Source organism: Peromyscus eremicus, chromosome 8b (genome assembly GCF_949786415.1).
Source record: "Peromyscus eremicus chromosome 8b, PerEre_H2_v1, whole genome shotgun sequence".
Classification (NCBI taxonomy): Eukaryota; Metazoa; Chordata; class Mammalia; order Rodentia; family Cricetidae; genus Peromyscus; species Peromyscus eremicus.
The window spans coordinates 34983868-35007636 of record NC_081424.1 but is presented as its reverse complement, the minus strand read 5'-3'; the positions used below and the strand labels follow the sequence as shown (position 1 = coordinate 35007636).

At 41.4% G+C, this 23769-nt stretch overlaps 1 protein-coding gene across 4 annotated transcripts in view; it reads left to right on the top strand.

Annotated features, from left to right (window-relative positions):
- The window catches only part of Ahi1 (Abelson helper integration site 1), a 150308-nt gene that overhangs the window by 116519 nt on the left and 10020 nt on the right, over positions 1 to 23769 (top strand). For 3 of the 4 annotated variants that reach the window (XM_059272672.1, XM_059272670.1, XM_059272671.1), the window contains 3 exons: positions 2762 to 2924; positions 5942 to 6039; positions 20335 to 20393. In XM_059272672.1, coding sequence (XP_059128655.1) covers positions 2762 to 2924; positions 5942 to 6039; positions 20335 to 20393 — 320 coding nt within the window. Of the gene's footprint in view, positions 1 to 2761; positions 2925 to 5941; positions 6040 to 17993; positions 20295 to 20334; positions 20394 to 23769 lie in introns of those variants that run through there. The other variant, XM_059272673.1, reaches the window with a different exon arrangement.

The following is a 23769-nucleotide window of genomic DNA, read 5'->3' as shown; positions in this document are numbered from 1 at the left end:
TGCTGCCAAATTCAACCAAGGAAGATTACCATTGCACTGTAATTATCAGAAGGAAATACGTGTTTTCAAATGAGAAGGTAATAGCATTTTAGATAGGGACACACACTTGAAAACCATACCACCAGCTTCTCCTGAGCCACATGGTTTCTGTCATGGACTTTCAGTATAAGAGAAGAGTCCTAGCCAAAGATCAGACTCTACTGCCAGAATGTAGACTGTCAAAATGACAGGCACACCAGTCCTTGTTGATAGGCACATAGACATCTGTGGCAAATGTCCATAATAATATCATGACATGCTCCAAAGACTGTTCCATTGCTTTAAAGCAGTGATTTTCAACCTTCCTAATGCTGCAGCCCTTTAATACAGTTCCTCATGTTGTGGTGACCCCCAACCATAAAAGTATTTTTGTTGCCACTTCATAACTGAAATTTGCTACTGTTATGAATCATAATATAAATATCTGTGTTTTCAGATAGTCTTAGGTGACACCTGTGAAAGTGTCCTTTGACCTTCAAATGGGTTGAGAACCACTGATTTAGAGGCTGATGCCTCATCAACCATCAGCCTCCAAAGGATGCTCATTGTGAAATTTGACGAGAAGGGCATTGCCTCTGTCTTAGGAGGTAGCACTCTTATGGTGTAGAGACAAAGCTTAAGCTCCCCAGGGCTGGAAATAGATACATGGAAAGCATTACTCATGTGGGCTTCCAAGACAGGATAATGACAAGGGCTTTATCTCAAGCCATCAAGTTATGGAACTGCAGTGGTCTGCTAGAGCTGCATACCAGAATACCACAGATTGTGTGGTTTAAACAATAGGAATTTACTTTCTCACGGTCTCAGAGGCTAGCAGTCCAAGATCAAGATATTAGCAATGTTGGTTTCTCCTGAGGCCTTTTTTCCTGGCAGGGGGTCACCTTTGCACTGTGTCCTCACATAGCCTTTTTCTCTGTGTGCATATGTGTTTCTGGTATCTCTTCCTCTTCCAAGCATAGTGATCTTATTGATCAGGACAACTTAGGATGGTATCGTTTAATTTTAATTGCCTCCTTAAAGGCTCTCTCTCCAGATATAGTCACATTAGGGACTAGGGGCCTCAACCTTTACATTTAAAAGAGTACAGCATGGTCCATAACAAAATGTGTGTAACAAGTTCATAGGTAATAGCACCTAGTGGCATGTAATGTGGTGTGCTACATTTGGATCTTAAGAACATGTCCAATTCAATGGATACTACCATAGAAGCATGGTGGACAATCTCATGCGAGGCCCTTGTGGAGCCCTCTCTCTAAAGAGATTCTTTCATCAACAGACCCTTGTGGAAAATTTAGTGGAAACTCTAATATATCAGTTTTATGAACTCTAAATTATGAGTGGTCCACACAATGACATAAACCCAATGCGAGACTTCCTAAATGTCATGTACACCTGAGCTGAATCCTCCTGCTGTCCTTCAGAAGAACTGGAACTATACAGATAAGCATGCTGGCCTCATCCAGCCACTGTATTCTTTCGACATGGGTCATCAGACCCCCACTAACTACCCAAGCTTTAACTTCCCCTGCCTTTGACTGACACTCATAATGCAGGGTTCACCATGTTGAACTATTTGGGGCTTCTCTTAACTGAACTCAAACATACTGTAAAATCTGACTAAGATGCACACCCACACACTTTGCCTAGCTAATTCCTAATTATCCTCTATTCTCCTCCAAAGCCTACATGAGGTACCTCTTCTAGAAATGATCCTACTTCTGGTTGGTTTACCACTGCTGGTGCAGCATCATGCACGTTAGGATTGAAATCGTTGTTCACTGAAAGAATCCAGCAACCTAGTTTCAGAGGGCTCTAATGGTGTGTGTTCATTACACAGTTATGTAACATACATTTTGAAGCCCTGTTCAGTGAAGAAACAGTAAAGTAAGCGTGTTCTAGTGCATGCGTATTATTTACCCCACTTTACACGGTGCACCAGATCTGAGATGGACTGGGCCCTCCTTTCACATGCTATCAAGGACTTTTAAACACCTGTGCAGCTCTACAGCATCATTTTGACTTGTGTGTGGTGGTTTTTTTTTTTTTTGAGAAAAACATACCAAATAGAATAAATACTGTTAGCAAACAAAGAAGAGGATTCTCATAGAAAGGCCTTTGCTCTTCGCTTGTGCCTTACAAAGATCAGCTGTTAAAGGAAAGTCAGAAGGATTAGGTGTTGGTATAAAAATATCAAAAGCTGTTTTTCAAGAGAATTTTTTTCTCAAAAGGAGACTTCAGCAGTAACCCAGTGATGATAATAGAATTATATAATCAAGTTGTTCCATTGAGCTTCTTCTTTTTTGTAAAACTGATAACCTGGAGCTTTTTTCTTTCAGACGCATCTACTTAGCACAGAGAATGGGACCTCAAGGTGTACTATAAAGCAGTTCTAAGAAAGAGAATGGTGTGTGATGGGTTTGTCTTTTTTTTTTTTTTTAATTTGTTTCAAAGTCATTGACTTCACAACTTTAACATCTGGTATTTTGAAGCTAATCTTTGTGTGTTGAGTGCTCTTAACCATTTCTCAATCCCACAGTCTTTTATCTTTCTTCTCCTGCTGTGTTCCCACCGCCCCGGTCCTATTAGCAACCCTTGATGCAGCCTCAGACTTACCAAAGTCCTGCTTTGGTTTCAGCTGCTCTTCTGCAAGAGGAAGTGAGTGTTGGGGCTTTTTCTGTGGCACAGTTGTGATAAAGCTGTGGTGGTCTTATCTCCCTCCTAGGTCGTGGCTCTTTATGACTACACAGCGAGCCGATCAGATGAACTAACCATCCATCGCGGAGACATTATCCGAGTGTTTTTCAAAGATAATGAAGACTGGTGGTATGGCAGCTTAGGGAAGGGGCAGGAAGGCTTCTTTCCAGCTAATCATGTGTCTAGTGAAAGTAAGTGCATGCTCTCTCCCTTCCTGGTAATACTAAGATGGTAAAACTGCACCCAAAATTTGATCACTTTCTACCCTTTCATGTATTGTCTACATAATCATTGCATGTGTTTACCAGTGTGAAACGTTTTCCATTCTCCTGATGGAAAACCTGAAGAGAGGAGGCACTAGTATACCGGAGGGTTACTAAGCTGTGAGATGGAGGTCATCCCTGGGGAGCCTCCTGCAGCTACTCCGTCAGCTCCTTCTCCCCTGCCGCCTGCTGCACACAGTTTCCTCAGCTCCTCTCTCACCACAGTGACTCCTCAGTTGACCAGCATATCAAATCCCTCAGCTCTCACTCTTCCTAGTTGTATCCCTCAGCTCTGGCCAGGTACCTGCCGAAACAGGAGTGAAGGGGGCTGTTTCATTCTCAAGTTCAGTAAGCAGCCATTTGTGAAAAGAAAAGTGAACACAAGAAGATTCCTGATGAGGCCTTCTAAAAGCTGTAGTTGTTGCTGCGAGGCTTTGAAAGGTGAAAATAGAGCTGCCACAGGAAGCCTGGCAGTGAGAGAGCAGCGTGCAGTTGTACTTCTTCAGAACAGTGTCCTCACAGCAGCCGGCCTGGTGGCATACTAGGGCAAGCCCAGAACATAGTCAGGAAAGGCACGTTGGAGCACATGCCCAGCAGTTTATAGTGACCTGTGTGATCTCATCTTTGAAAGGAAGATGTTGAGCTCCATCGGCTAAGCTCTCCTACACAGACACTCGTGTGCTTCTGATCTAAAGGGCAATAGGAACTATTGCCTATAGGAACTATTCCTAATATAACAACTATTAGGAATAACTAATTGTTTCAGAAACACTGTTTGGAATAGTTATTGTCTGTGTTTCTGCAACAATTAGTTATTCCTAATAGTTGACTTTCATGCTAATCTTTGAAACCCCATTTAAACCAAATTATGACTGAACAAAAGTACTACTAATTCCTGTGTAAGTTGAGAATGTTGAAAGTAAACATATATTTTTAAAAAAATTAAAGGAGGAAGAAGAATGTCTTAGTTAATTACTGAGCTAGGCTACATCTAGATGAAGTGGCTTCTCTTTAATGCCTGCCCTCTGCTGCCCTCTCATCCTCCCAGAGCCTCGTTTAGTACTGCGGCTCTCCTCCTCAGCTTGTCCGTTGCCTCAACAAACTCCTCTCCTAAAAGTGCCAGGAATTGCAAAAATTACCCACTTCTGTCTCCTACGGCACAATTCTTAGTTTTCTGTGTGTCCCTGCTTTATTTATTCTCTAAGGAATGACTAATAGCTTGTAAACTCTCCTCGGGGTGCATTCCATGGCTTAAGACAGTGTTAATGTCCTCTCCCACCGTAAACATCCACACTCCTCCCCACCTTTCCCCGGGCCAGCTCTGGAGCAGGGGCATGGCTCGCTGCTAACCAGAGCTGTTGTGTAGCATTCTCACTGGAGTATGTCTGTGACACTGACCAGGCTCAGCCTGGTCCTGTCGGAGACCACTGAAAACATCTACAGATCCTGTTTTGACTTGACAGTATAAAGAGATCGTGTGTCTCCCAACAGCATATTCTGCAGAAATAGGCCCCAAGGTTTGCCTCTTGACAGGCTACAGATACGTGATCAACAGTTAGTTAAAAATCTAATAAACTTCATTGTCCTTACATAGTAACTTGGAAAGCTCCTGCAGTGGTGGTCAATGGCTCTGTACAGAATTGACTTCTTGCCTCCACTCATGGCCACCCTGCAGTTACCATCATTTCTAACTGTCCCCTGGGTAATTGATGCTTCCTCTAGTCACTGTGTCTTTAAGAGCCTTGTGGAGGTGAGAGCAGGAGAAAAATCAGAATACACGAGGTATAAGAACTGAAGCTCATACTTCAGCCGGCTCTTTTCGTTCCCTTTTAGCCTAGTTGTTGCCTAACTTTAACAAAAGTTCACCTGCCATAGTTAGCGTTGCAGGGAGAATGGCTCTCAGCGATGTACTCTGTTCTAAAGCTAGTGGAAGGAGTTGTCCCTGACCTTTATCTGAAGCCACGTGTACAGAGCATGTACGTGAGTTTATATGTGAACAGAATCTCTACCCTCTGTCAACTGAGAACAGCAAAAGGAAAGAAGATACACTCCATCGTTAACCAGTCTGATTCTGTGTCTAAGCCACTGGGAAGAAAACAGTCAGTTCCTCCCAATCACATCTAAGACACTTTTCTCAACATACAAAGAAACCTAGGAGTAATACCAGCCCATACTCACATCCAGCTAATAATAGCTCATAATCTTAATTGTGCAGTTTCAATTAAATACATCTTTGGAATTTCTCAATTCTGAATTATTCTTAATTAAAATAGATTTTCATTTTAGCCCTTTAAGATTTGCATATGGCTTTTTACAGTAAAATGCATATATTTCATGTAGACTCAATAGATTCTGTAGATTATGATCTTAAATTAAAGGGGTTTTAAGTTTAAATCTTAAGCGTAATCCTAAATCTGTGTTTATTCATTCTTTGTGCCCAAATTATCCCTCAGGGCACAGTTTCACCTGCTCTTCAGAGCTAGATATACCTTCCACTTCCTCCATTCGGGATTTTCCATTGTCTTTGTTGTTAGCTGCCTTTCAAATGATGCTGTATTTGTGGACGTGACTGACAGCCTCCTAGCCCACAGGTGCTCCTTGAGAGCAGAGACCATGCTGCTGCCTAGCAGATGACCTTATACCCAGCAGGCTCCTGGTGACTGCATATTGAGAAAAAACTGAAATAAGCATCTGTGTGACCATGTAGTTAGTAAGTTGATTCCTTCTGCATTTCTAAATCTTCATGATTGAAGCCTTGCAGTCACAACTAATGGGTCAGACTGCACACTACCTTAACAAATACATCCCACATTACTAGTTATTGCAACAAAGAATTGAGTATCAATTTCTCTCAGTTTAGATATCTGCCCTCCATCGTAGTTGTTCTCTGGTGGAACAGTACAATACTCTGGATTTAATGGTATGAATTCCTGTTTTAATTCCAGCACTGTATCGAGAATCCCCTCCAGAGGTAAAGATGCGGTCTCCTCCTTTAACACCCAAGGAGAAAATCAGAGCAGAAAAGTTCCCAGCTTCTCAAAAGGTATGCACTGTCAAAAATGTGTGTTGTATCTAGGATGCTCTGATGTTTTTCAATCTGTATAAAATGTTCCTTTATTTTTCATGCTTATGATCTTCCATTGTTTACATTGTTACTCCTTTTGATCTGGGCACCAACATGAACTAGATGAAGTGAATGTTACAGCCATTTTCCAGATAAGGAAACTGAGGAGGCTCAGAGAGGACAAAGTCCTAAACCCCCCAAGTCACAGCCTGTCCACAGCCCAGAAGTAGAGCTTGTGACTTCCAGCATGCTGCTCTCCACTCTGTACTTGTATCTTCGGTTCTCACACTAACCCTGCATCCCTCACCTAGAAGGTACACAGTGATGCCAGAAGTCACAGGAGTCCACAGAATAGAGATGCTCTATCCCTTCAGGACAGTTCATGTCACTTGCTAGTAACTGAAGATGCTTTCAACTGTTGTCAGCCAGAGAAATGCCATTGCCTTTTAAGGTCTGTGCCATCAGAAAGAGCAGTGTCTTTCTGGTGTGAATAGTATTTCTATGCATAAGATGTATTAGACCTGTTCCATTTGTGACATTAGCTCTTGCCTTAGGCTGAGAAGCCATGTCAATTTTTTATTATGAACACACACACACACACACACACACACACACACACACACACACCAATATATGTATCTTGTGGTTTTGGCAATTGACCCCATCCTGTACAAGCCATTCAACATGTAGTTACTTAGTTCTTTCATGCTGACTGTTCTTTTAGCCCAAATGAAGCTGTGTAAGTGGACAAGGCACTTACCTTATGGTTTTGACAGGCTGCTAGTAAGCCACCTAAGCAGGTAGTTTCAACAGACTCTTGGAATGAGAGTGAAGATCATATGCATGTTCCATTGGGAACACATGGGAAGAAAGCCTTCCATTTTATTCTGGGAAGGCCAGGAAGAGCTCCCAAGGGAAAAAAATTTATAGTCTAAAGCTTTGAGGACTTAAAAGAAGTATATGAAGTTATACAAACTATTTGGGGGTTCTTCTTAACTGAACACAAACATACTGTAAAATCTGGCTGAGATGTATGCCCACACACTTTGCCTCGTTAATTCCTAATTATCCTCTATTCTCCTCCAAAGCCTACATGAGATACCTCTTCTAGAAATGATCCTTGAATTTGTGCGATACAGGCTGCAGGTTAACACACCTACCAGTCAAGTGGTTGGATTATCTGAGCATTTAGTAGTCAAGAGGACCCTAATAGCTTTGCACTGGAATCAACATGACAAGCCAGTGGAAGCCATTCTCAGGGTTTTACTTGGAAGAAATGAGGGGGGGGAGCATGAGTAGTTGTTGGAGGAAGATAAGATGTCCAGCTATTTTTCAAGTATTGAAGAGACACAGACTGATATGCCATGGAGGCAAAATCAGGACATGATGGATTGTGGAAGACACAGGAGTTTGTTTTATTATAAAAGAACAAAATGATTGATGAGTCTTGGCATAGACCAGTGCTTCTCAACTGGTAGTGATTTTGCCTCCCAGGAGACATTTGGCAATGCCCAGAGACTTTTGTTGTTATATCAGCTATAAGGAGCAGATAGGGTACCACTGGCATCTCTGCAGTATTTAGTGGTCATCACTTATCCTTCTACAACTCAACAGAGAATTGACTAGGCAAATATGGCAAGAGAGTCAAGCTTAGAGCAGCCTCCCTTTCAAATGGAGGGGGAGATAACTTGGGTAAAGTCAAAGCCTAGAAATAAAGAGTGAGTTATTTCCTGCATGCTGCACCAGATTGGAGAATTCAGAGAAGCAAGAGAAGACTGGTAGACTTAGAAAGCTAGGTTTGCCACTAGGTTACAGGAAGCTATTCATTCTACAAATCAACAGCAGATTTAAAAAAGAGGCAGATGCTTTTCCTAGTTCAGGGCTCTTAGAACAAATATGCAATAGTTTGTAATGGCTTACATGACGGATAATTCCCGCCGTATGGAGACTGGCAAGTCCAAGGTTGAGGTGCTAGTAGATCTGGTGTCTGTTGAAGGTAGACTTTGGTTTGCAGCTCCATTGCAACCTCACAGGACAGACAGACAGAGAAGGATCTCTCTTGTTTCCTGTTTTGCAAAAGCACAAATCCCACTTGTGAAGATTCTATCCTTACCACCTCATTATCTCCCCAAACCATCATGGTGAGGCTTGATGGAATTTTGAAAAGATATACATCATCCACTGGTAACAATTCTATACTCAATTTACAACCTAGATAAATCAGTGCCATGGAAATACAACATTAGCATGGGGGCAGGAACAAGGCTTTTGGTTTAGTGTGAATTGCAATGAAAGATCGAGCCTTACCGGTGTCCCCGACTCACACTGTGCTGACCATGGAAATGAAGGCCATGCACTCCTGAATCTAAGTGTGTTCCTCTCCATGGAGTCTGTCAGCCAGGGGGGAGAGTAGGAGTCTTCTGTATTTAACAGCTCCTGTGAAATTGGTCTTGGCCTCCCTCATCATGATGTGCCAGTGTTCCTAAGGACCACTTACTTCAGAGAACTCTCACTGCTCTGGACCACTCTTTTGCTGTGTCATGGTCTTAGTTTAGACTGTAGTTGAGTTTCCAGTTTTGATCTCCATGCTGCAGACAGACCTTTACATTCATCTCCCAACATACTAGTTCTTCAAATGGCAAGCCTAGCACTTACGGTCCAAACCCTAATTCTAAAAGATCTCAAGAAAATATACAGTATGCAAATTAAAAGTGTTTTAAAAATGAAATAGTTAGGCCACAGATGAAGCTCAGTTGTAGAACACTTGCCTAGCATGCACAGAGCCTTGGCTGGAGTCCCTGCAGAAGGAAGACTGATTAACAATACTAATGCCTAAAGCAAGTGTCGCACAGGGTAAGAATACATTTGGGCCAGGAAATAGGACATTCCCACAGAAAAGTTGGAGCTCAGATCAGGGTTTAAAGTTAAGGTGAGTGAATTGATTTACTTGAAGAATATAATTTGATCTGCCGTATATGAATCCATGTCTTAGACTAGAATCGTACAAGAGAGCAGTGGGTATTAATTCAGTGATAGATACTTGTCTAGCAATACAAGACACTGGTTCAGTCTCCAGCATTTAAACAGTTAGGAACGTACGTGTGTGTGTGTGTGTGTGTGTGTGTGTGTGTGTGTGTGTGTGTTCCTAATTATATACATATATATCCATCCTCTGAGGAATTTGACGACTGTGTATTAGACAGTGTGATAATTCCTGGAGGGAGAGAGTGTGTGAAAAGATCTAAGCTAATGTAAACAGAAGTCCCTGATAAACAGAATGTTGCTCCAGGCACTAAAATGCCTTGAATACCCTGAGTCATGAAGCTGACAGCCAATCTTGAGAGATGTGAACCTGAGCCTCCCTAGCACCTGGTTAGTTGTATTTCTTAATTAGTCCTTTATCAAAATGGGTATGGCTTGATTTTATCAAGATTCTGTCATATAAGCACACCATAAAAATGCATCAGAGATTTAACTTTGAATGCAAGCCCTTTCTTATTATCATAGATAAGTTTTTTTAAAGAACATGTAAAGTGACTAGGGTTTGTGGGAGGTCTGAGTTCATATTATAATGGAGCTGGTGCCAGCACTGAAGCTCCGATTCTAGCTCAGCTACTTCCTTGTGCAGATGAACAAATTGAGATCCATAAGTAGGGAGCTGTTCATTCAGATGACACTGCTAATAAGGGGTGTGGCCCCTGTAATCTCAGCCATGTCCTCTCTCCTCTGTGCCATCTTATTATAATAGACAGTCGTTAACCTCCACAGCCAGACTTTGTGTCACTGTGGCTTTTTACATGCCTGTCTCATGTTTGTTTCAGTGGGCCTTCTTCCCGTGGAACTTCTGAGAATTATGTTCTATATATTCCCATATATAAACAAATATATTGTATTTGTTTCTGTTTTTGAGATGGGGGGGGTCTCACTCTATTGCCCAGACTGGCCATGAACTGCTGAGTTGAAGGATTCTCCCAAGTGGCTGGGACTACAGGCTTATGCCAATACGCTCAACTTTATTCTCTAAACTTTTAAGGGGAAAAAGGAAAAAAACTTCAATAACTGTCTTTTTTAAATTTACTTCTGTTCAAACTATACAATAAGTAAAATGATGCCTTTCAGTGGCTTGGCCGCTGCCAGCTCCTCCAAGTTCTTCCCAGTGGACACACCTGCTCTGTTGCTCTGGGTGCGTATCACCTGGCACACTGAAATGGTGGTGGCTGGCAGCTGCCTGTGTTGCCTGGGTGGAGATGGATGTTTTCCTCCAGGCTCTTCTAGGACTTCTGTACCAGGATGTGCTGCCAATTTGCATCTAATAGAAAAAAAAAAGTCATTCTAGCAACTTGGTCTTATTTTTTTATTTTTATTTTAGACATTTTTAATTAGTTTTACTATAAAAAGTAATGTATCCTTGTATTTTATAAAATTTAGTGAATAAAAATAATATAGGATTAAAAACAAGTCTTGTACACTTATAACCCTATCAATTCTAAGTTTTGCATGGCCTTCTAAGGTGTTCTTTGCATGTGAGCAAGCATGACTTCCGTCATGTTGATTTATCTTAATAAAATTAGGATTATACTTAATGTTCTTTTTTCTCTTACTAATACATCTTGGACACTTTCTTTAATGTCATAGAAAATGACACAGAAATTTCTATTTTTAAACTATTTTGGATTACAAAAACACCCAGAATATTCTTTTTTTTTTTTTTTTTTTTTTGGTTTTTTTGAGACAGGGTTTCTCTGTGTAGCTTTGCGCCTTTCCTGGAACTCACTTGGTAGCCCAGGCTGGCCTTGAACTCACAGAGATCCGCCTGGCTCTGCCTCCCGAGTGCTGGGATTAAAGGCGTGCGCCACCACCGCCCGGCTACCCAGAATATTCTTAATTCATAAAATGTTGTAGGTGTTTGTTGTTGTTACTGATAAACGCTCAGTTTTCTTTTCTTTTTGGAATTTTAAAAACAGTGCTTAAAATTGAAAGGCGTCATTTCTCTTCTGTGAGTACTTGGGCATTGACACAACTGTATGTGTCATAGATAGTTTCCACATATAATTCCAGTGGCTGCCAGATTTAATGAAGCTTAGACACAGGAATGCTAGATTACTCCTGGAAATACAGCACAGTCACTGTGATGCTTGGGGTATTATTCGTGAAAATTCATTAGACAAATACTAATCATTAGTTTTGCTTTTCCTAGGTAATTTTAAAACTATACATTGTAGCTCATCTTCACGTAGAAAGAATGTGTTTTAATCATTTTCAGTGTTTTCCTGGCATGTAGAGTCAGTAAGAGCAAGCTAGTTTAATTGAAAATGACCAATTTCTAAGCCAAAGTGCACTGTCTAATTATAATCAGTAACATCTGGTTTGGCATTTTGGTTTGGTTTTTTTTTGTTTTGTTTTGTTTTGTTTTTGTATAGTCCAAAGTAAGAACAGAGAACCCCAAAGCATCAGATAATTCCATGATAGTTCCTCTTCCAACACACACACAGACACAGACACACACACACACACACACACACACACACACACACACACATACACACACACACACACACACACACACACACACTCACACACAATTTTATACTGGTGATTCCTGTCAGCCTCTCATGAAAACAATGGGTACTTAAACAGCAGGATGCCTTCACTTTTTTTTTCTTTTTTTTTTTTCTTTTTTTTTTTGCCTTCACTTCTCGTTTTCATCTCTTAGTCTCCAGAGAATCTTGTAATTGTGCTAGATGACATTATTTTCAAAAATCACTTTATATAGCAAAAAAAATGGTTCTACACCAGGGGTGAATTTGAAGTATTCTTAACCATAAGAATAATATGATTTTATTTTTATGTCAAGTACCCAACAAAGATACTTTTGCAGTGGTAATTTTTGATATGATATCCAAATATATAGAATTCAGGAACACTAAATCATTGGAAATGCAGTTATAATTATTGCCTCCTTCCTAATGCTAAAGAATAATATCACTTTTTAACGTTAGTAATTCTGAAAGAGAAAACATAGGGTGTATCTCTAATTTATAGAATTTGCTTTTAAGTTTCAGGAATGTTTTATCCTTTATCTGGAAAGAACTAACTTGATATATAATAGGGAATTCATGAGCTAAAACCTTACCTTATAGATAGTTTAAAAAATAAAATATCTAGTTAGTGAATTCCGTGAAGACTTTCAATGCATCCAGGACTGATAACTTCTCTTAACATCCCTGTGACTTGTAGTAGTAACTTAAACAACTGTTGTAACAAAAATGTATCATTTGCATATTAGAAAATGATCTGCTAGTCTGTAAACAGCACTTCCGCAGGGCAAATACATGGAACCCCAATGCTGTGACAGTAAAGCCAGAGACCCCGTGCCATTCAAAGTCCGCCCGTCCGCCCTCCACATTAAGACCCCAGTACAGAGGAACACCGGCAGCCCTCAGAGACTCAACCCAGCCGACAAAAGGGGCCATGAGGTCTTGACTCTCGGAAGGGCTAGGGGCTGGATTTGCAGCTGCTTCGCCTTCTGGGCCTGCACCTGTGCCCCCGTCATTGTATTGGCGTGTTTGCCTCAGTCCCCAGGGTCCTCTGGCCCCCAGGATGAGGCCCCATATACTGCAGCTTGTTTATCTAGCCTGGGGTGAGGTCTAGAATATTGCCAGGAGCTCTGAAATATGGAGTCTGTGGGGCAGTCCCTCCATAGTGTGACCCCAGAAGTGGGTTTAGAAAATATTCCTGATGTCTTCTTAATTCCATTAATTAAATTTATTTTTTTAAAAAAATAACATGCATGTGAACTGTTTTCCCATTTAGCAACTCCTAATTTGAGTCTGAACTCAGCCTTTATCACATTCCATTTTGTTATGCTGATCTTTCAGTAAAGTTCAATTTATAGACTAATATAGATTCTCAGTGAATATTCTGTGATTTTTTTTAAGACACACAAATAAGTATTTTTAGGGCATTTATCACAGTTCTTCTCAGAGTGTGTCATGGGCTATGGACCAGTTTTGCTTCTGTAAACTTCACTGATTCTCTGAGGTAAGTAATCTTGAATAATGACTCTACGGAAGTATAAAAATGGCACTCCACTCCACTCTACTGTTCTCAGTGTCCCACATGGCCTAGGACTCTATGAGAAGACCAAGGGTTGTTTGACAGAGTACCACAGCATGCTCTTCCTGATGATGTCTCCAAGGGTAATCTAAACATCAATAACATTTCTCTGAAAATCTGTTAGAGATCTAAAATGTGAAAGATGTGATTGCGAGAACTCCCCGCCAGTCATTCTGTCAGAACTGTCCTTTAGATAGTGGCAGGACTGATTAGAATCAGCCACTCTATCTTCTGACTTGGCAAGCAGATGACCTTTCCTTCGAAGTCTCGACACCCTAACTCTACTGTCATTTGGGAAGCCTTTCTTCTTAAAAGATTCTCAACCTCAGCACTATTGGCATTTCAGGACAATAATGCACTGTTTTTAGGAATATGTTGTGCATTGTCAGGGTTCGGGAGATTGATTTTGTTGTTTAAATTTTGTGAACAACAACAACAACGAAAGTCTTACTATCCGGCCTTGAACCAAACAATCCTCCTAACTCCTAAGCCACTAGACCTGGAATTCTAAAATATCTCTTAATCGGACGTGGGTACCTGCTGATAGTGCTTGTTTCCAGTGTTTGAGGAGCTTGATGCTAGTCTTTGCAAAACCCGTGGAAACTTAACTATGTGACAATATTCTAGTTATTACTTAGCAGTCACAGAGAGGTGATCAATGATGGTGCTAATTTCAAGGTTTCTCTTTTTAGGATCATAAAAGGGAATGGACCTTTTCTTATTCAAGGGTCCTTTTTTTTTTTATTCAGATGAACCATGAAATAAAACTTCTTTCTCAACATATTGGAACAAATTTGCTTTAATCACTCTTTGACTTGAACATTTCAGCACTGAATGAGCCTTCTCTGTTTCACCCATGCTGTTGCCCTGTTACTGTGGGTGTGTCTAAGCAGCCATCACCTACATGCTACTGTATCTTAATGCAGAGAATTTCCCTGTAGTCCATATGACCTGATTTGGGAAGAATTATTCCCTTATGGGAGATTGGAAAATAATTGAAGAGGAAGTAGAAGACTCAAATAATTCTTCTGTTTGTAGGAATTGTAAAATAAAGGGGGGGCCGTGTCAGCTGGGCAAGATGGCTCAGCTGTTAAAGGCAGTTTCCGCCAAGCCTGATTACCTGAGCTCAATCCGAGACCCACATAGTCAAAGGAAGGAACTGACACCTGTAACTTGTCATCCGACCCCATATATTCTCACAAGTGCATGCACACTTGCACATACAATTCGTTAACTGGTACACTTTTTCTTTAATGGAGGTCCACTCTCATGTTTTCTACCTTCTTGTTCACCTACAATCCATTTCTGTTCTTCCCAAACCAGGCCTCTTGGACCACAGGAAGTCAGATCATTCAAGCACCATTGTTTAACAGTCTGATGCCAGGTGCATAAGCAGCTCTTAGACTCTGTAATTTGTCTCCTCCATCTCCAAGCCTACAGCAAACCACATGCCCCTTTTTGCCACTTGTATTCTGTGTTAATTTGTTGCTTTTTAAAAAACTCACACCATGTTGGCTGTGATCACCTGCCTCAGTGAGGCACACTGTCTTGTCCCCTTTCTGTTTGTTTTGTTTGACTCCCTGACACACTCCCTGACACCCTGTCAAAGAAAACGGTACCCACATTCCTCAAGCACTACTCTTGTGCTCCAAGTCGGCTTTGGCTCCTGCTTTTCACAGGAGTTATCACCTAACATGAATCCCTCGAGTTTCATCCTGATTTTCTCTGTACTTCTGTAACCTCACCCTGTTTCTGCAGCTGTTTGGAGAGATCAGCACTTCCTTTTGTGGAAAACCCATCCTCAAGCTGGGATCATTTTCTACTTTCGTTTTTCTGGTCCTCGGCCCTTACCTCAGGATCCCATTCTCACTCCTTCACCTGCGTGGGCATCTTCGTTATTTGTTTTCCACTCATTAGAATGCCTGTTTTGTTGTCAGACACTGTGGTAAAACGAAGTCTGGTAAAAATGACAGTCAATGAATCAGCAATAGTCCCTGCATTACAGCCTAAAGAATGAAAGTGGCATTAGTCATAAGGTCACAAAATTAAACATAAACAATAAAGGATAGTGATGGGAAACTGTGGGTTCATTTGTGAAAACTGGAAGTTATCACTGGAGGGCTACCTCTGGGACATTAGAAACAGCCTGTGAAGAACCTGAGATGACCTAGTGTAGCATCATGGTAGGAGCTTGAGATAAAAGACTGACCTCAAATAAATAGACAGGATCTTGGAAGCCTTCATGACACATTTAGGAGTTGGAGTTTATCTCAAGTGTGCTGGGAGCCTTCAAAGCCTGTAAACAGGGAGGTGATGTGATCACATTTCTATTTCAAAAGCTCATTCTTTGAGGTTGTAACTCAGTAGGTAAGCATTTGCTTAGCTTGAGGCTCCAGTTTGGTTGCCAACACTACCACCAGAAAAAAAGGAATCTCATTTGAAAAAAGATGAGAGGTACTGGAGTAGTAGAAAATGTACTCAGCCTTTCACCATCAGTTCATATCCCCAACCTTATGGGCAGTTAGCTTCTGCTGCTGTGTCAACATTCCCCAAAGAAACTATTTAAAAGAATGGAAGGTTTATCCTGGCTCACAGTTTCCGAAGTTAGCCAGCAGTCTGCTGGTTCCCTTGTCTTCAGGCCTGTGGTGAAGTAAAGCATTCTTGCAGAGAAGCCATGATGGATCAGAGCCGCTCACCCCTTGGCAGCCATGGAAGCAAAGAGGGAACTGGAAAAGAACTAAAGTCAAGATATACCCTCCAGGGAGTGTCCCCTGTGACCTACTTCCTCCACCAAGGCCTTAGCACACACAGCCTAGTAATGCTATTAAATTTTGCATCAATCAACATATTAATCCACTGATGGGAAGCATTTTGTACCTAACTGTAACAAATGCTGCCAACAACAGTTAACACTAGTATTTCTGATGAGACTGGAAAGGGCTGTCTGTGTGCAGAGTACTTAAGTCCATAAACCCACTACCTCAGCTTCCCATATTCCAAAGAAATCAGCAAACAGAAATTGGTAAAGGAAAATGAGTTTATTTAATGTTGGCCAAAGCAGAAAGGAGAAAGACATCTGAATTCCTCTCTGCCAGACAAGTTAGCCCAGGTTACCTCCATCGTCTCTGTTGTGGTTTACAGCTTTTGATTCAAGTCCACAGACAGAAAAAGCATCTTAAAGGTCTCCTGGGTTTTGTTGTTTGGTTTTGTTCATTTTGTTTTGTTTTTGAGAAAAGAATAGGAAGGAGGGTGTAAGAGCCCTGCCCTGGCCTAGTAGAGTTCCTTGTCCTTAGGTCTGTTTGATAGATACGGAGTGAGAGCTCTTTGTATGGATGTTAGCTTCCAACTTGACTCCTACATGCCTGTTAGACATTCTAATTTTGCAAGTACAAAGGGTGATGGTTTGAGAGCTAAAGGAGAGTGAGCAAGTATCTATCTCCCTTTTAGGATATATTCCCTCCCACTAGGGCTTTGCCTAAATGCTTCATACAGTATGTCAAAGGAACCATTAAAATCATATCAGACATAGTTGGAAAGTCTATCCTAATCCCAGACAAACTTCATTTAACATTTTTTAAATGAAACTTGAGCAGCAACTTTTAAAATCCAACATTTTAGTACAACAATCCAAAGATACATTAATTTGTCACATGCTAATGAATGACACCAAGAAAATGCTGTGTTGGTTTCTTTTCATTCCATAATGAAATTGTTTTGGTTCTATAGGTGTATCTATAGTAAACACACTGACGTTCACAGCAAATCATTTTGGATCCTGGTTGTGTCCAGGCAGCCCTTGCTGGCACTCTGTGGCATAATGGCAAACACAGTGCAAAGTGTGTATGTGGTGGGTTTAGCACCAAGGCTGCTTGGTGGAGGAACATGATACAGCTCCTCCCTTTAGTTAGAGGGCCATGATCCACGTTTAAAGCACTGAATCTACTACATCAGTGGCAGAGTGCGCCAAGCCATACAAACCTAGTTTTTACCAGAATGATCCTACGTCTACGTGTTTGCACTTGAGGCTACAAACAAAATTGTACTGCAAATTAGTTTTACTGTTAACTCAGTTTTAGAAAGCTTGGTGTACCCCTCCAGCTGCTTCTGTAACCTTGGTAGCTCTGGGCCTCCATTTCCTCATCTGTAGAAATAAGAGTGTGGTGCTGTGAGAGCTGTGCTTGGATTCTGAGCCCCTCCTTCCTTTCCTAGTGAAGAGAAGTCCCAAGAGAGGTTAAGTGGCTTACTAGGGCCACACAAAGCTACTAACAGAACCAAGACTAGAATTTAACCACCAAACCCTCATTGGCAACCTTCCTCTCTTGAATCCATGTTCTAAAAGAGAGAAGAAAAAAAAAACAATTCCCACAAAGTAGAGATGAAACATTTGGAAAGGTAAATGTATCAGTGGGTGCATAACAGCATGTAAAATAAAGCTATACTGTATCATAAATCTGCCTTTTTCTGATGCTGGTGTGCCAGCAACAATGTACGTTGATTGAACATTCATATGATTTTCCGTTCATTCTTCAAATATAGAGGTATCCATTCCGGTGAGTTGTTTGCATGGCCCGTTTCTCTTTTCTAAAGCTGTTTGTACGTTGTTTACTTCTTGGTAAATCTCCACATAATCGGTGGCATCATTTTAAATCACTCCATGTATCATTCCTTTCATATTTAAGCCTCATTGCATTCTAAGTTGAGAATCATCCCAGAGAAGCTGAAGGTTTGGGAAGCAGGAATCTCTAGATTCTGGTCCTGCCATTCCTCATCTTCACTTTGCTCATCTTCCTCTCTTCATCCCTCCTCTCCAAATCAAGGGTGCCCATGAAGAGGAAACGAAGTCACAAAAGAACTGAGGTGTGTGTGGAAAGGAGGGAGAGAAGGGCAGCCATGCTCCTTGGCCTTGTGGTGGTGGGGGGCATTTATGGGCTGATTGCACTCCAGCCTTGGGGGCTTTCTGTTGAAAGATAAAATGAACCCGCTCACAGAGACTCCTTCTCCCCCTCCTACTGCCTCCATGACTCACTACCTATATGGCGTGCTGCTGCCGAGACCAAGGAATGAGTGAGTAAAGGTGTTTAGAGGGAAATAGTAGTCCTAAGTAAGTAAGTGTCCTTGAAAAATAAGTGTAAAAACGTTGAAGTCTGGGTTCCCTACTGATTTAAGATTTCTAGGATTTGAACATAGCCCAAGCTACTTTGCATCATAGAAAAAAAGAATCAAGTATACCAGTGGTAACAATACAATAGGAAACACAGTATAGACAGTATTTAATCTGTTGTTTATCTTTTATGAAGTTTATTTTTTGCTTTCATACACACACACACACACACACACACACACACACACACACACACACACAGTGCATGCTGATTACTATCTCCCTCACCCTTCAGTGTATTTCTGACCACCTTTCTGAGGGTATCCCAGCATCCCCTTCACATGAGCAGACTGTTATAAGTGAGACTAAGACCCATATAGGGTAGCACTGACTTAACAGGGAGATTTGACTTGATTCCTCTCCTCAGTTCCAACTAGGTGCAGGTTGGTGAGCATTCGTGATGAGAGCTGTATTTTTGGTTCTCTCATTAAATCCAGTCATTGACCAAGTTTTATAAGCACACAAATGGTTTTTGGTAAAGCGCTGGCTTCCCTTGGGCAAAGAGGTAGAAATAATACTTAGACTTTGTAAAGAATGGTAAAATTTTAAACCTCCCATTTAATTCGATTAATGTGTTTGGAACTTACATGCTCATAAAGAGGCAGAGGAAGTTCTGTGAGGATTAATGTTCTCTGAGTTTGGTGTTGATGCTTTTTGTTGTTGCTTGTGGTGTGTGCTATTGGGTGAGGGCAGGTAGGGTTTTCAGGAATCTGGACTAGACTTTGAAATTGACCGTGGATATATATTTTTTCCTCAGTACATTTTAACTGAGTCTCATCAGGTTTAGCAGTCAAGAAAAATCAATATGCCATTAGTTCTTGTGTTGTTGGGGTCACTTGCTACCGCACCCACCTTCCACCCCGTCTCGTCATTCTTTAATTGTCGTCTTAAATGTTTGATTTAAAGCCACCTGATGGTAAACACATAACCATGGTCAAGAAGAGCAGTTGTCTTAAAATCTTTAGAACATTCTAATACGCACAGTAATGCTTGTTGAAAGGCACTTGGTGCCGAAGCTGGCCAGGGCACAGTCCTAAGAAACCTGACTGTGAAGGGAAAGGGGGAAGTGGAGAGGTGAAGTGAGCTGCAGCAGAGGGCAGGTGGGAAGGCAGAAGTTCTCAAACAGGGTGGAAAGAAAAGCTGTCCTCCTTTTCTTTCATTCTGGTTTTTGGTTTTGTTTTCAGAATGGCTTTAATTTAAATAATTGTGTAGATATCTTTCATCTGCACATGAGTCAACAGTTTATTGTCTTATTTTGAATGTCAGATGGATCTTCTTTGTAACATCTAATTCTCTCTAAAAACCACTTTCCGTCTGTTTTATGGCAGCACTGGGTTGATTATAAAGTACTGTGACGTTAAGCACCGTTTCCTCAGTGAACTTGGGTTGGAGCTAAAGCTTCAGTTCCAGAGGAAGTATCTAACACTTGGAATTTAAGTTGGTACCTCTAAAGTGCGTATTCAGTCTTTCCTCAAGGGTGCCGTTAATAAAGTAAGACTTACTGAAAAAAAATGTAAAAGATTGAGAGTGTTCAAATTCAGAATCTCTGCATTCAGTGCAGTTGAGCCTCAATATAAAACATCTGGATACGCTGACAAGAACAGACAGATGCAATGATGAAAGATGTATGAAGCTTAAGTAACATACCACAGTATTGTGTTAACTTAAGCTAATAAACAACCTCTCCCTTTTGTTCTTCTGTGTGGGTTTTGTTGTTGTTGATTTTGTTTGTTTTGGTTTGGTTTGTTTTGTTTTTTTCGGGGCCAACATCTGAAAACTAACCTTGCTTATAAAGAAGGTTAAAACTGAGTGGTAGACTAGCTCTTGGTTTTCCGTAGGCATGAGGATGTTACTGGGCTAGACATCCACGTTCAAGCCGGGCGTAGACGTGCTGTTCTGTCTTGATGCAGAAAGCTGATGGGGACTCAGGGTGTGGATGCTGACCGGGCTGTTCTCTCCTGTTGACTTACTATTTGTTTTTCTCTCCTTCTTCACAGCAGTCCCTCAATAAGGACAGGTCCCCGGATTCCAGACTGGGCTCTCAGTCCATGGCACAGTAAGTACTTCTCCTTCCAGAGAGTTGGCAGTGAGAAAAAGCAGTGGGTGTTGTTGTTGTTGTTGTTGTTGTTGTTAAGGATCATCTATCCATATCCCCTTTTCATAACACAATGATCACACTACAAGTTAAATTTCAAATAGTTGATTTTTAAAAGACTTTTAAAATGTCTTGGAAGCCAGAGAAATAATGCTATATAAAATAACAACACACCTAACAGCAGAGGACTGACTTTTATTTTTCATTTACTTTGAGGGATGTTTTGAAATAACATTAACTGAATACACGTGAATGGTTAGGTAAACTAAATTATGAAATAACTCCTCTGAGGCCAGTTCCCAGGATGTCAATCAGTGTGAATGTGCTTTGTGTCGCGGCAAAGCCTGGGTACAGCATCCATGAACAGCACAGCATCTGCTGGTACCTCCCATGTCCTACACACATGTGCACACAGACCATCCCTGCTGGCCTCCCTTCAGACACATACTATTTCAAGTTAGGATGTGCTACATGCTTTCACAATTTGAAGAATAATTCACATCTTCCACTTCAAAAATTCCAATGACAGGAATTACCAAATAAAACCATGCAATATGCTACAAGACAGTATTTTAACTCCGCAGATGAGAGATGTGTCATTTTTAAGTAGACTTTAAAAGAGTCATGGAATAATAATATGGAAGATACCTTATAATTCTTTCCCCATCTCCTCTGTTTTAATAGCTGATAGATCCAAGGGGTAAACCAGGTGCTAATGTCATAAAGCATCACTATCACTACTAAACTAAGACCTCAGTCTCCAGCCCTTCACCACCGGGCTTGTCTCTTTCTCAGCTAGTGCTATGCGAAGGTATTGTTACTGGAATTTGGGCGTCTGTCTCTTAGTGATCACCAAATGATACAGGAGAAATCAGGGTCCCTCTTGGAGTCCTTAGTGTTATGAATTATGCACGGGGAACCCCAAGGGTATCCCGAGTGTGCATAGAAACATGCTGGCATGCTGGACAGGTGCAGCAGCAGACTAGCGGACAACCCACTCCATGCAGGGCAGGGCGGCAGGTGGACATTCACAACCTAGACACTGCATCTACGTAGAAATGGTTTATTATACTAGAGAGACGAAGAAGATAGGAAAGAGAGAAGAGAAAGAGAAACGGGGGCGGGGGGGGGGGGTCAAGGGATGCACACCTCTTGGGAGTAGAGAGAAAGAGAGAGAGAGAGGAAGAGACAGAAAGAGGAGGGTTTTTCCTTTATGTCAGGATGCAGGGTGGCCCCAAGCGGCAAGATTTCAAGGGGCAGGTCAGAATATTAACATTCCTCCATTTTGATTATTATAAAAAGAGGTGAGTTATGGAAGCAAGTCAGGGAACAAGGGCACTGAATTCCTGAGACTGCTTCGGGCTGACAAAGGGCGAAGTGGGGAGGATGGAACTGGGAGTCACTCACGGTGGGAGATCTCAGGAACGTTCCTTCTGGAAGCTGAGGAGGCAAGTTGCAGCAGTGGTGTTCCAGGAGCTTGGGGAAATGGCACAGCAAATCCGGAGTATAGAAGCCATGGCATCTGCTATTTCTCTGGAGGTCAGGTGGGAAAACTGAATCTGCAAAATATGCTCAAAACATAGGTGGGGTCAGAAATGGGCTCTGGAGATTGTTAGTTTTCATCAGACCAGATTTCTTGATGCAGTAGCAAAACTTTTCCCCCAGGATCCTGTAGGTATCTGTAAGACAGCTGGAATGGATTTACATCATGGCAAAAGGGTTAAAAATCCACTTAAGGACTCTTAGGAACTCTTGTAGTTAGTGTTCTATCAATTTATCAAAGCTGTATTTATTAATATTAAAACTTTGAACCTCTGGAGTTATAGCTGAAATCAGGCTATCCTGTACCATGAAGTCTGTGAATGAGGCATACCTGTCTGTAATTGGAGAGTATATATGTACTCTTGGGATTGGGGCTGTTAAACTGATACTCTAGTTATCAAACACCATCAAATCTGAGAAGGATAAATTTAAGAAGAAATGAGACAGCTTTCTAGCTACCTAGGCAGCAATCCCAAATCTCTCCGTGGTTGTTGGGGGGACAGAAGCCCCAAGGCTTGTTCAGCTGATAGGCCCAGAAGATCTGACAGATTTTGATTTTTCTGTGAGGTAGAAATTTGGGGAGACTGACCCTCCTTGACTTTGCAGTATGGGGCACTCGGTCCTCCATTGTTCCACTTATTCACAGTCTGGACAGGATCTCAGCTTCTCGATGCATGGCCAGCCTTGCCATGAACTTTTGGTGGAAGTTCTTCTGTGGCCATCCATCTTCTTGGAGGAGATACAGGATGCTGCCAGGAGCTGACATACCTCTTTATCATAAAAAGTTTTTATATTAAATGCCATATTCTCAGATCTCTACAGGTGTTTGAGGACTGAGGGAACAAAATCTGTTAGATGTATTTATGACTTTGAGAGCATATATATGACTTAAATCTGAATATACAGGTTTCCCAGTTAGTTACAGTTTAATGAAGTTAGCAAGGATGAGGGGCCTGATCTTTGATTGCAGCCAGATTATAATCCTGAAAGACTTATATAGAAATAATCATTTCTTAAGCTGTCTACTGAGAAGGCAAAGAAGAGTAACAGGGGAAAGATTCCAAGGCTGAATGGGGACAGGAGAAAAGGGGCTTGTGATTTATGTAGAAATAATAATAATCTCTTTTCTTTTTTTTGTTTTTTTGTTGTTGTTGTTTTTCTTGTTTTTTTGAGACAGGGTTTCTCTGTGTAGTTTTGGTGCCTGTTCTGGATCTTGCTCTGTAGACCAGGCTAGCCTCAACACAAAGATCCGCCTGTCTCTGCCTCCCAAGTGCTGGGATTAAAGGCATGCGCCACTGCTGCCCAGCAAAATAATAATTTCTTAAGGTTATATAATACCTCTTTTGTTATGCATGAAGGTCAAGTGTCTTATCTTATTGCAGAATCATTTTAATTAATAAATGCCAATTGACAATATTGGGTCTAGTTTCCTGGTATGTCAATGGGCATTAGATTGCCAATTTGTCCCCTATGTCAGGGTTTCCATCCTTAACCTAGCCCTCCAGCCTATCCTGGGAACAGGGAGCACAGGACAACTTGTTCTCCATAGCTGCTTCAAGCTGAAACAGGGCACAGGTGTATCAGAATTGTATTAATGTTAAAATCTGAAATTTAAAATCTTAATATAACAATACCACCTGCATGTGGTTCTGCTGAAGGAGAGTACTTATGTCTCCAGCCACGCCCACAGGAGCGGCCAAGGAGGAAGGAATGCCAGGCCACAAGTGGACCTCCGCCCTGGCCAAATGACTCCTATGCCAGGTGACCACCTATAATTTGAATCAGGAAGTGACTT